This window comes from Paralichthys olivaceus, chromosome 10 (assembly GCF_024713975.1).
Source record: "Paralichthys olivaceus isolate ysfri-2021 chromosome 10, ASM2471397v2, whole genome shotgun sequence".
Lineage (NCBI taxonomy): Eukaryota > Metazoa > Chordata > Actinopteri > Pleuronectiformes > Paralichthyidae > Paralichthys > Paralichthys olivaceus.
Window position 1 is genome coordinate 23,358,026 of NC_091102.1, and position 13,187 is coordinate 23,371,212.

The following is a 13,187-nucleotide window of genomic DNA, read 5'->3' on the forward strand; positions in this document are numbered from 1 at the left end:
AATTCTAATTAGAAAAATGGTAGGTATTATATCAAGAAAAGTGTTGTTATGAATAATAACGAATCTGGAGGGCTTAATTTTCTGGATTTTACGACCCAGAATAATGAGTTTTGATACGTTTTAATGAGAATTTATTGGGCTTAGATAATTGGGCTTAGATAAACTCCCTATAAAACTATTCGCTTTCCACAGGCAGGTTCTTCTTGCCTGGTCTCTCATATACAAGCAGAACTTCTCACCACACAGGTATATAGAATAAGAGAGACATTCTATTCAAGTACAAGTTAATTCAGGAATTCACAGTAGTGTTCGATGCCATTCCTTCATGCACTTTAATCATTTTTAAGAACATAGTTAGCCCTGGATCCGTATCTTTACCGATCCTGACTCCACCGAAGGTAAAGTTTGCTTTGGACCACATCAGGACAACAATAATAGGGCAATATGTGCCCTTTTTCAAAAACATATGGTCTCTATTCCATATGCTACAACATATTGGAATCAGTTTGTTAATGTCATTTTTTGGAAAAAAGTTTGGATGCTTCTTTACAAATATTTGATTGTTAATAAGGAAATGTCCTTCAAAGTTATTTATAAATGTTACCCTTATCACTACATGTAGTAAATGAAAAAGGGCATAAACACAAACTGCTCTTTCTGTGATGAGCATCCGAAAACAGTCTTGCACCTTTTTGGGCATTGCTCTCACACCCATACTATTTATACTATTTACCATATTTAAAAAGAATTGTCATTATTTTGCAAATATAGCAATAAAAGACCCCATTTTATTTATCTTCTTAAATACGTTGAACAATATGTGAACCTAATTTCCAAATCACCCAACAAAAACACTGTTAAAACTTATATCTAATATATTTAAATGAGGATATTTATATGCTTTATATCTATATTGTACGACACCCCTGGCTTGTATGTTTGTCTGTTCCTGTATAACCCTATGTATACTTTACGTTTCTAGTTCTGTTCCTCTTTAAAAAAAAAAAAGATTTCTCTGTCGCGTGAAATTTACGTAACGGACGACACACCCCCCTGGAAAAAGTACAGAATGTACACAAGCTGGTTTTGTTCCCTGAGAGAGGACAACGTGTTTCACACAGCAGCCCCACAAATCCAGCGTTCTTTACCATGACAGAACAATAAAATCCCTGAGCAGAGAAAGTAACAACAGAGCCGCGGTGCGTTTCGAGAAAAAAAAAAACATTTAAATCGGAACCCTTTCAGTTTAATGTCCATCCACGGTACATGTACCAACACGTATCCGCGTCCAATATGCATACAGCGTTAATGACAGACCATTGTTCGTGTCCTGGATAACCAGCGACTGTGAACGGCAAAGTGATAACGGGCTGCTCGGGAGGGGGGCGTTCACTGTCACATGTTACATAAAGGTGACCAGCACGGTGTGAGTTGAGAGCCCGGACCTCTGCGCTGCGGAAAGGGAACGAGTTTTAGCCTCATTTATTCGGAAGGTAACAGCTCTCTGATTCGCACAGGCTGCTTCCAGTCTCACCGAGAACAGGTTGGAGACGTTAACGCAGCTGTTGTTTCATTGCAGTTCTGTTTCGTTGCACGATGCTAATGTTGCTAAATGCATGTTCAGGATATTTGGATGTGGTCGATTCACTGTGTTAACTTCTCGTTGTGTGCTCACCGAATGCCAGCACGCAGAGATGGCGGCTTCCTTGCTGAGGATGGGACGACTGGGTTGTATTAAGGTAATGCGTTCTAAGTGTAATTTCATTAAATAATTGGAAATAATGTCGGAAATGTTTGGCTGATTACCACCATGCTCAGTAGGTGGAGCTATCACTGCCTCAGCTTCATGATCTTAAAAGTGATTGTTTTAAAATGAATTTCTGAGCTGACGAGTCATGAAACAAGACGCAGCAACGTGACAAAGCTCTCACATGGAGCGAGCGAGTTTATAAGTAAGTTAGCTAGTGGAGCAGGCTTCCACCAAACACCAGGCCTGCAGACTGATGCTGGATTAGTGCATGTGGCCATGGCAGTTGTGGTTGATATTCATATGAACCTTAGTTGAATGAGCATGTGCATTTATGTCGAAAGTTAGTCATTGTTCCCCTAATACAAATTTGATGATTACATTTGAATTGGCAATGCATACTAAGTAGTAATGGACACTAAACCAGACACTATTGATAATCACAGAACTTGAGTTAATGTTCTAGTGGAGTTTAGAATATCCTATGAAAAAAAGGCTTTGGTTAAATTTGTCATAAAACATACCACGAAACCCAAACAGATGATATCATCAGACTGGAAAGAGATGTTTTGCATATTAAGTTAGAAGATGAAAGTCCAAATGTTTCTGTGAGTACACTGACACTCCTAAGGTGTTTAGTGTAGGCTAACATCTAATAGGCCATGTGTACTGTCAAGGACAGAGACAATGATCTTGAAAATACAGGCAACTTTTAAATGATGGTCAAAACCCTAATAAGTTCCCAGTAACTGTCAAGCTGCAAAGAAGAGGTTCTTTCAGTATATTTTCATGACAGCATGGGAAGAAGTCACATTTGTAAGTGAGTTGACTTTCAGAGGGGTTGTTACTGACACATGCCCCTGCTGTGTCCTCTAAAGCTGCCATTTTAAGCAACACAGCCTTTATGTAAACCCAGCTGCTATGTCCTTTTTTAGAAGTAAATAAAAAAACAAAAAAACATTGAGGTAGTCACATGATTAAACTGGTAATTGTTAATTGGACATCATTTTCTGAGGATAATTCCTAAACAACATAATGTAGGATTTCCCTTAATCATTTCAGGAGCAGATCTAATAAGATAAATTCCTTATACCCCCCAATTGTAAGGCTGGTTTAGGTGAACTGGTTTTGCTTAGTCTTAAGTTTGACTTTCACAGTACTCTGTTATCACTCCTCTAAGGTAAGAAAATAATGCAACTGAAATCCCTGTTGTATGTGTTTTTGACAGTGTTTGCAGGCTGACAGGTGGAGTACTCTAAGCAGAGCCCCTGTTGCTGTAGCCCTAAGCACAAAATCTGGAGGTAACAAGAAGTCGTCTAAAAAGAACACCTCAGGTAGGTTTATCACAACATGTAGCTGTTTCTTTAGCTCTTACCTAAATTGTGGTGCAAGTGTCATTGAGCTGGTCAAGGGAGAAACATGTCAGGCAGTGAGTGTGTTTAAGTTTTTTGTATTTCCTTATTTGATACAACAGTACAGTGAGAAATTTTAGGCTGAATGATATACATACACATGTAAATAGTGATTATTTGAATAAATGGTTTCTTGGAAAAATAAAATAAGGCCTGTCTTTTAGAATGCTCCTGCAGATGTTTTTGGTAGGAATAATAGATTATTGCAAAGTTAAGAGGGGAGAGTGTAACCCAGGTTACTTTACAAATTTCCCCTAAAACCTCACATTCAAGCTATCAGTAGATGCTTTTATTTACAGATGTTCCCCTAAACCTCACATGCTGAGGAGTGGAATTTAAAAACTAAATGAGAAGAATCAGATGGAGTGATCCCTGTGTGTGTATGTGTATACACACACACACACACACACACACACACACACACACTCGCTCTCTTTATTCAGCCTATAGGTCCCTCGAACAATACTGCTTTTCTTTCTCTTTCTCTTCCCAAATCCGATGGTCATTCCTATATATAGGATAATAAGAAATAACTTCACTGTAAAGCTAATATCTTAAGGGTGTAAGATGTAAATGAATATGCTTTGGAAAGTGTTGATGTCAGCAATATGTACCCTCCTTACATAACCTGTGTGTCCCACTTTATATAGGTCCCATTTTTAAAATCATCTCCATTTGTTTTGGTTGTAGGCAGAATACTTGTGGGTTGAAGTCCAAGAGATGAATATCAAGAGTTCAGAATTAAAGGTTTCACATAATTTATATTTAGAGGTGTGAAGCAACTCAGACAAAGCACCCTTTGTTTGACCTAAACCAAGTGAGCAAAAATGTTTTAACAGGTGGGTTACAGATGGTTCTTGTTGCCTCTTTAGATCAATTTAATTTAAACATTACAGATCTCTGAATTTCTATTATTGGCTTTGGACTAGGATTTCTCCTTTGAAAGAAAAGCTGAACTCCTGTTGTTTCATTTTCATCTTTTGATCTTAAACCCAAGGGTTTGTACAGCAAAAACAAAGGAGTACGTCTTGCTGTTCAAACTGTTGAGGTAGTTGGTCCATTTTTAGTGCAGATGATGGATTTTGTTGTGTGATATTTTTTCAGGTCACCTACTCAGGGACTATAAACAGAAATGAGCTATTAGGTTTTTTATTTTTCAACTGTATTGTTTTTCTTTGTTCGAGAGTAAACTGTTTAAAGGTCCAGTGTGCAGGATTTAGTCGAAAGGGATCTATTACAAACATTTAATATAAAATAATCCTAGTGATGTTTTTACTAATTTGTAATCATCTAAATTGCAAGAATTGTTTTCTCCTCGAATGGGGCCTTTATATTCAAATACTTTATATTTACAGAGGGAGCAGGTCTTTTCTACAGAGGCCTCCAATTTATTTTACAATAACACCAGACTGGACAAACTAAACACCTTTTGAGTTTTTATGACAACTGAAGGTTACCACAGGTTCTTTTTCGGAGGGGAGGGTGAGATGAGGGGTATTCATCTGCATTTCAAATGCAACTCCACCTCTAGATGTCACAAAATCTTACTCACTAAACCTTTAAGTATTTTCATCATTGCTAAATGACCCAAAACATATTTTTGCATATCGGTATGTCACAACGGACAACATGTACGTTGATACTGATATCTGTGAAACACTTGCCAATAAATAGGCTCTACAATTAATGCATAAACACATTACACAGGGTTATTGCCACCGTAAAGGAAGAAAATATAGACTTGTTATTGTATCCACCGCAGCTATACTTCAGTTAATTGTTTTGAAAAATATTTCATAGGCTAACTGCCCCCTCATCTGACCAGTTTGAATTGGTTTTAGGTCCTTCTGATCATATACTTCAAATATTTACTACTATACAATTTTCTACAATACCTTTGCTTTATCCATATGACTAACTTATAGCCTTGTGACGTTTTTGCTTTTGTATTTTCTTGTAAAGCAGTATATATATATATACTATAATGGTGTATCACAGCCATTGTCAGTTAAAATTGCATTCATTTGTGTTTTTAGTTGAATGCATCTATGCAGCGCTTTCAGTCAAGAACCACTCTTGGCACTTGACACTACAAGTTCCAATCATTCACGCACATCATCCAGACACTAACATATTCTGGGCTAAAACCAAACACTATACTGATGAGGTCATCCACTGCAGGTGGTTTGTATTTTTCAAATATGACTTGGAAATCTCAGAAAATATTTATTGGTGAAATTATAGGCTTTATTGTGGTAAATTGTGGGATTTTTCTTGTAATATTGAACCTCGCTCAGCTCCTTTCTTTATTTATTTTTTTTCACCTACAATGGTCTTTATATGCTGTCACAAGACAAAACCATCCTGGAATTCTTTGGTTTCTAAAATGTAATGATATGAACATTGTAATGCCAACCATATACATATGTTTAAAAAAAGAAATAATGGTTCTTGTCTGCTTGCCCTCCTCCTTCATCCTAGACAAAGAACAGGCTAAAACATACTTCGATCTTGAGAAACTTGTCCAGCACAAGCCATATGTGCCTCCCAAGAAAGAAGTTTCTGCAGCGACAGCCGTCGCTGCAGCTGAAACCGCCGCTGATCCAGTGCTTGGGGTTACTGTCACAGCTTCAGCAACAGAATCCAAACCTGTTGTTGAAACAGTCTCTGAATCTGTCCCAGTAGCAGAAGCTGAATTTGTCACTGAATTGGTTGCTGAAACTGTACCAGTGGTTGAGGTTGTTGCAGAAGCTGTTGCTGAAGTTGTACCAGTGATGGAAGCCATTGCAGAGGCAACTGCATCTGTTGCTGAAACTTCTGCTACTGCGCCAGAAGAGCTTGCTCAAGCTGCTCCCATTGAAGCAGTACCTTCAATTGCTGAAGCTCCTGCTGAATCAGCACCAGCCCCTGTGGCTGAAGCTGCTCCTGTAGAAGAGGCCCCAGTGCCTGTGGCTGAAGCTGCTCCTGTAGAGGCGGCCCCAGCGCCTGTGGCTGAAGCTGCTCCCGTAGAAGAGGCCCCAGCGCCTGTGGCTGAAGCTGCTCCTGTAGAAGCGGCCCCAGCACCTGTGGCTGAAGCTGCTCCCGTAGAGGCGGCCCCAGAGTCTGTGGCTGAAGCTGCTCCCATAGAAGTGGCCCCAGAGTCTGTGGCTGAAGCTGCTCCAGTAGATGCTGCCCCAGCGCCTGTGGCTGAAGCTGCTCCTGTAGATGCGGCCCCAGCGCCTGTGGCTGAAGCTGCTCCCGTAGAAGAGGCCCCAGTGCCTGTGGCTGAAGCTGCTCCCGTAGAAGAGGCCCCAGCACCTGTGGCTGAAGCTGCTCCCGTAGAAGTGGCCCCAGCACCTGTGGCTGAAGCTGCTCCCGTAGAAGCTGCCCCAGCACCTGTGGCTGAGGCTGCTCCCGTAGATGCGGCCCCAGCACCTGTGGCTGAAGCTGCTCCCATAGAAGCAGCGCCCGCGGCTGAGGCAGATGTCATAGATGCGGCCCCAGCGCCTGTGGTTGAAGCGGATGCCATAGACGCGGCCCCAGCACCCGTGGTTGAAGGGGATAGCGTGGACATGGCCCCTGCGGCCGAAGCTGCTCCCGTAGAAGTGGCCCCAGTGGAGGTTTCTGCCTCTGTAGAAAGTGCTGAAGAGCTGGTGGACCCTGCTCCAGTCGTAGCTGAAGCTGCAGGAGAGGAACTGCAGGTGGAAGCCCCAGCTGAACCAGTTGAACCAGTTGAACCATCTGAGGGTACAAACTACAACCTCCCCCTCTCCTACAACCCTTCTCTTTTCCTCTGTGGATCCTACAATCCTACCAGCAGTCATTTTCACCACCGTTAATATAAATACACAATAGTTGTTTGTGATGAGTGTAAAGATAAACTGTAAAGATAACCAACATCACAAACACATTTTTGTTCTAGCATTGCACACCAAGCACATATACCCCTACCTGGCCCCTACTGGGTCATTGGTCATGTAGCTCAAGTTGTCTCATATGTTTGTGCTGCTTCAGCCATTTTACATGTAATAGGTGTGTGATAGATGGCTTGCTGTATGTACACACGCATTTTTCATGTCATAGTATCAACTGCCTGCTAACTGTATTCACCGCTTTCATTCAAACTCACTGCATGAACAGTTCTTTCCACCTTTACTCATTGCCTTTTTAAATTTTGAAAATTACAAAATTTCATTGGTTTAAGGTCTAAGGACTGTTAAAATATTAGCACTAATAATTTCCTAGTTGTGATGTGATGCAACTGTTTTATTTGAGTTTTTATTTTTTTACTATAGATAATATAATAGGTACTGCTTCCACTGGTGAAGGTGTATGTCACGGATTCCCCTGTCACCTGACATGTTTTTATTGCCTATATATATGTATTTTATTTTTTTTATTCCTGTCCTACTCCTCCTCCCTTCTTGACAGTTCTCTTACTAATTGGGAGATGCATGGTAAAAGTAAAATGTAATCAGTCCCTTCATGTTTGATCCGACTGTTGGGAGTATTTTGCTCATGGATAAAGGTTAAATGTGAACTTTCCTTGATGGTGAAAGCACTTGGTGTGACTGCAGCCTGGTTACTGTGTGTTTAGCCAGGTTCTTGGACTTCATTCAATTTATTGAATTACTAGTGTTTGCAATCGATATATTGCAACAATGCTGTGAATGGGTAGCATAGCATGACACAGCAACCTTTGAACCTGTAAACTAACCGAACCTCTCGCACATTTTTTCTGTCAGACCACTGTAGCTGCCTACTCTCTACCACCAAGTGCTGTTTTCTGCATGAGGGTTACAGTTAAAACTAGATGGGTTATAACTAATTCAATATATGATTTCCGTATATTCTGATATTAGAGTGTTTTTCCATGAAGAGAAATTAATTGTTGTTCTTCTTGTGACTATCAGCTCCAATGGACCCCATTCAGAAGCTTTTCCTGGACTCCATACGCGAGTACTCGACAAAAAGCCAGTGAGTCTCACTGCATTTATCTCTTGAGAAACTTAACAGTGCTGTTGCGCTGTAGTTACATTTGCTAAGGTTTAGTAGAGGTTCTGCTAAATCAGACATTGGAGAGAGGTAAACTGTAGCAGTGTGGTCATTCAGATCAAGAATGATATGTAATAGACGATTCAGAAGCAGATATTATTTCCTGACTGATTCTTCTCTAGCTTTGTGTTCTGCTAGTGCCCTTTTTTACTTTCCGATTTTCCAGCTGGTTTTGAATTTAGCCCTCAGTGGGTTGATGATTTTGGTTTCCATTGACCATTGGCACATCATTTTGTTACAGAATGTACATCAGTTAAGATTTTCAACTTGAATAATTTGTTCATCAATATCTGATCATATACTTCAAATATTGAAGTATGTATTGAGCAGTGTATAGTAACACATACAAATTCAAGCTAAGACATGGCAATTTAATGTTATATCCATGGTTTCATTTTAAGCTGTGTGTCCTTATGATTGTTCCATTCAAATAAATGCAATGTAAAATTTGATTATTTCAGCGGATGATTGAACTGATTTCATGCCTGTTAAGTGCATTTTAAGTTGGCAGAAAATGAAATGACTCATAGCTGATAGCTGATTTTTGTCCTTGTCCTATAGGGCTGCTGGGGGGCTGGTTGACGCAGGTTCAGAATATGAGAAGGCTTTAGCAGAGGAGATTGCAAAGCTTCAAAGACTTTATGGTGGTGGAAACATAACATCTTTCCCAGAGTTTAAATTCACAGGTGAGTCAAATGAATTAACTATTTTAACCACTGTCCACTGAATTGCCGTGTGAGGCAGATCTCCTGCTTCGAATTCCTGAACTTTTTTTTCACACTGAAAGGTTACAGATGACATTTTAATGTAACATTAGCCCCCTGTCCATAGAAACTTCTGCCTCTCACTGAATACAATAACCTGTCTCGTATAAGAGTTTTTTTTTTTTTTTTTTCAAACTTCATCTGCTCCTTGGGTGTCATCCGAGCGCTGCACAGATCACGATTGTCTTTACAACTCTGAGTGTATTGTTCCTATGCGCTGGGCAGGTAATGTTCGGTTCCAGCAGCTGTCAAAAATGGATCGTTCCCCCCGATAAATGCCAATCTGGCTTTGTAGTACAGGCTTCAGACTGTGACATTGGTTGACAGAAGCCGAAACTCACCAAAATGTGGTCACATTTTTGGTTGTCAATATAAAATAGTTACCTTAGATCACACTGTGAAAGAGGCGACACAATATGTCTAAAAACAAACCAATCAGAAAATATCATGAAATGATCCAGAAGACACCAATCAGCATTTCCTTGTTACATTAGCTCCATCCTGCCCTTCCCCTCCTCGTGTATTTTTCAGCTCTGTGGCAGAAGATTGTTTATTGTTTCGCTAATAGAAGAACAGCACAGGTGGATGCCACAAGATGATGATGTGCATCTGTTGTCCCTGTTGTCCCTGTTGTCTGTGGTCTCCACACCTTCTAAAATTTCGAAGTCAAGGGTTTATTTTGTTTAATTTACAATACATGATTCAAATAAGTATTGTGTAATCCCAGATGGGCAGATTTCGCAGAGTTCACAAACAACACAACACAAGCGCAACACTGACCATAGACATGAAACATGGACTAACAGCTCTGCTTTGTGTTGTTTTTTTTAGAGCCCAAGTTGGATGAAGTTTCCCAGAAGTGAACATCAGCACTTTGCAATGAACCTTTTCTACGCACACCTGTTTCCTGTACATCTCCATAGTGAAACATTAAATGTCTGCTTACTGTCAAGTTGCATCAAACCCTTGAATCTTGCTTTGTATGTCAGACTAGAGCTGTTTCAATGACTAGATATGGAAGCTAAAGTATTGCATATTTAGCAGACAAAGTGCAAGTGAGCTGTGACATAAACTTTGTGTAGATTGATTCGTGTCTGAGCTTAGTATAAGAAAAACATTAAATTCCATTTCATATCTATTGTCTATACACCTCTTTCTGATGCTGACATCCCCACCAATGAATCTTGTTAATGTTGAATGTGACTCTGTCTTAGCTCAAACTCACATTGACCAGTCGTGTGAATGGACATAGTATTATTCTAAGTTAAATCTGCAAGCAGCCTTGAACAGACCATCGCAACCCCATAACATGTCAGGGGTACAGACAGGTAGCTGGTATAAATCAAAGCTCTGAACTACATGATTTTCAACCTTGTGGGTGTTCGATCAGTGGTCATCAATCACTGTGTGAAATCTTCAAAGGTGTGATCATACCAACAAGACCCATGCTGTGGCATTGTTTCATTACTTTTGTCCATGTCTCTGGAGGTGCAGCAGAGAATGGATATTCTGAAAACAAACTCAATACCTACCTTTTGTCAGGATCTTGATTAAATGTATTTATACAAGTTAGTGTTTTACTTTTTTCATTTTATGCATTCAATTACTTCAATTCAAATTACTTTTTCCTCATTCAGTATTTTATCTTTATCATTTTCCCATTTCTTTTAGCACTATATTGTTTTAATCGACCCTTTTCATATCTTAATATTTAATTTGGTCGCATGTACAGAGAAAATGACATCACATTTTTTTTTCCTGTATTGGCGTCACTACACCAGCTTTCTGTTAAAAATTAAAATAGAACTTAAATTTCTCTGCCTCAACTACACAGCCCTGAATGATACAGCACCATCATATCTTGTGGAGCTCATAGTACCAGATCACCCTACTAGAGCACTGCGTTCCCAAAACTCAGGCTTACTTATTGTCCCTAAAGTCTCTAAAGGTGGATTAGGAGCCAGAGCGTTCAGCTGTCAGGCTCCTCTCCTTTGGAATCATCTCCCAGGTTCAGTTCAGAAGGCAAACACCCTCTCTACGTTTCAGAGTAGGCTTAAAACCTTCCTTTATGATGACTTAATTTAACTCCATCAGTCTTCACAGTAGGCCTACAATCAGCTCTAACTACTTATTCACATTAATGTCTCATCAATACATGTTACTGACTTCTCTTCCCCGGAGTCCTGGTGTATTATTTGCCAAACCAGGATTACTGCTGCGGCCACATCACGGATTGTAATGGTGGATCGTGATCATGGATCGTGACCATGGATCATAGATCATCATGGTGGATCATGGGACCGTAGATCGTGATCATTATCTTGGTGGCAGCTGATAGTGGATTATGATTACAACTAGATTGCTTATATATACAATATGCCTATTCACATACAATACTATTAAGGGCAATGACTATCATTACAATTGTCATTGATGCTCCCTTAATTTTGTCAGATTCTTTTTTACATAAAAGACGTACTTAAAAGCTTGATACTGTCAAGCTTGGAGAAAATTATGTTATATGTGTTGTAATAGCCCTTTAAAGGTATTTCAACAGGTATAAAGGACTGCATTAGCTATAGTTGTCCAATAAAACACTCATGAAAAGTGCTAAACAAGCAAAGATTGATGGCTCCATGGCATGTGCCAATCATGCATTTTGTTGCTGTGTATAACATTTAGACCAGACCATAAAATGTTTGAATGATTGTGATATGTGGTGTACTTTCTGTTGCCAGTAGGTGGTGCTACAACTGAATATTGGTATGTAGATTATTCTAGGCTGTAACTCTGGTGTAAACAATGTCACCAAAGAGATGCTGGTAGCTGAATGATGGCATTCAAACAGCTATTAACAGAATTAAGTAATTTCACTGTGAAAAAAGACACACCTGAACTAAACTATTGCACTTCTGCCCATCTTAGGAGAGGGATCCCTCACATGTGGCTCGCTATGAGGTTTCTACAGTTTTCTTCCCCTGTTAATCTGTGTTTTTTGGTAGTTTTTTCTAACTCTTATTGAGGGTTTAGGACAGAGAATGTCGCACATGACACAAGGCGGGTAGAAGAACCCAGATGCAGACTCGTATGCAGTAAATAAATATACTTTTACTGAAGAATTGCAAGATTTACATGTAAAGCTGTTTTGCTATTGAAGATCCTCCACAGTGTGGTCACTGATCACTGAAGATGGCCTGCAGGTGTGCTGCTTCTCCCAGCAGCAATCAACTAGAGGAAGAGAGAGAGAGGGGAGAGAGACACAACCAAAACACAACAGGCACACAGCATTCATATGAAAGGAAGATTGAAAAAATAAAAAAACATATTCCCACAGGGGCTCATGGGGGTGGGAAGGTGACAGTTTCCCTGCTTGACAGCTAGCACACCGCACAATGCACCATCAAGACTGAGACATAAGATAAGAGGTAAAGGACTTTGCATACATGTACACAATTACTGGTGCTCTAACAGCCGCTTCATTGACTGTTACTGCTCACCTGATATCACAACTCTAACAATCACTCACAGACCCTTCTACCTGCTGAGAGAGTTGACAATTGTGGTTGTCACAGCTGTTCACGTTCCTCCAGATGCTTATATTTGCTCAGCCCTAGGCCACCTATATAACAATGTCAACAAACATCAGAGGGCCTATCTTGAGCTCTCTCTGACTGTTTTGCACAGACTAAATTGGATTTATTTAAACATCAGAACCTATAAGAATACGCTCAAACTGTTCTGTTTTACATCACAACCTGTGTCACCTTTAGAAAACGCATCTGGGTTTTACCAATCAAAAACCCTGGATGACCTGAAGAGAGGGATTAAGGACAGCAAAAGAGTCTACAAAAGGAGAATTGAGGACTACTTCACAGACAACGCAAGGAGGGTGTGGTATAGAAAGCACTTAAGGCATTTTTAATATAATCATTCCAGATGTTCTGATCAACACTGGCTCCCCCCAGGGCTGCATGCTGAGCCCAATACTCTACTCACTTTACACATGACTGCACACAAATCCAGAACCTCCAACTCGATAATGAAATTTGAGGATTATACCACCGTAGTCGGACTCATTTCAAGAGGAGATGAGTCTGCATACACAGATAAAGTCCACAAACTGACAAGGTGGTGCTTAGCAAATAAACTGGCAATAAACATAAAAAACTAAAGAACTCATTATAGAATTCAAGAAGTGCAGTGCAGACATCCTTCCCATTTTCATAAATG

At 40.0% G+C, this 13,187-nt stretch overlaps 1 protein-coding gene across 4 annotated transcripts; it reads left to right on the plus strand.

The window, feature by feature from the left end:
* Window positions 1-1,045: 1,045 nt before the first annotated feature.
* LOC109637420 (fibrous sheath CABYR-binding protein) lies at window positions 1,046-10,093 on the plus strand. Of its 4 annotated transcripts, none has more exons than XM_069533097.1 (7): window positions 1,046-1,493; window positions 1,686-1,739; window positions 2,976-3,081; window positions 5,641-6,885; window positions 8,052-8,115; window positions 8,755-8,879; window positions 9,789-10,093. In XM_069533097.1, the coding sequence occupies exons 2-7, from the start codon at window positions 1,695-1,697 to the stop codon at window positions 9,818-9,820; spliced, it is 1,617 nt and encodes a 538-aa protein (XP_069389198.1). In that variant the 5' UTR covers window positions 1,046-1,493; window positions 1,686-1,694; the 3' UTR covers window positions 9,821-10,093. The 4 variants fall into 4 exon arrangements, with proteins under 4 accessions (XP_069389198.1, XP_069389199.1, XP_069389196.1 ...); XM_069533098.1 differs by having other exon boundaries at window positions 1,054-1,543; window positions 1,625-1,739; XM_069533095.1 differs by having other exon boundaries at window positions 1,074-1,543.
* The last annotated feature ends 3,094 nt before the right edge of the window (window positions 10,094-13,187 follow it).

What these genes read in the sequence shown, in the direction of transcription:
- LOC109637420 (XM_069533097.1), top strand. Translation starts at nt 1,695, where the DNA reads ATGGCGGCTTCCTTGCTGAGGATGGGACGACTGGGTTGTATTAAG. An exon ending in GAGTACTCGACAAAAAGCCA is followed by an intron (nt 8,116 to 8,754) that starts GTGAGTCTCACT and finishes CTTGTCCTATAG; the next exon opens with GGCTGCTGGGGGGCTGGTTG. An exon ending in CCCAGAGTTTAAATTCACAG is followed by an intron (nt 8,880 to 9,788) that starts GTGAGTCAAATG and finishes TGTTTTTTTTAG; the next exon opens with AGCCCAAGTTGGATGAAGTT.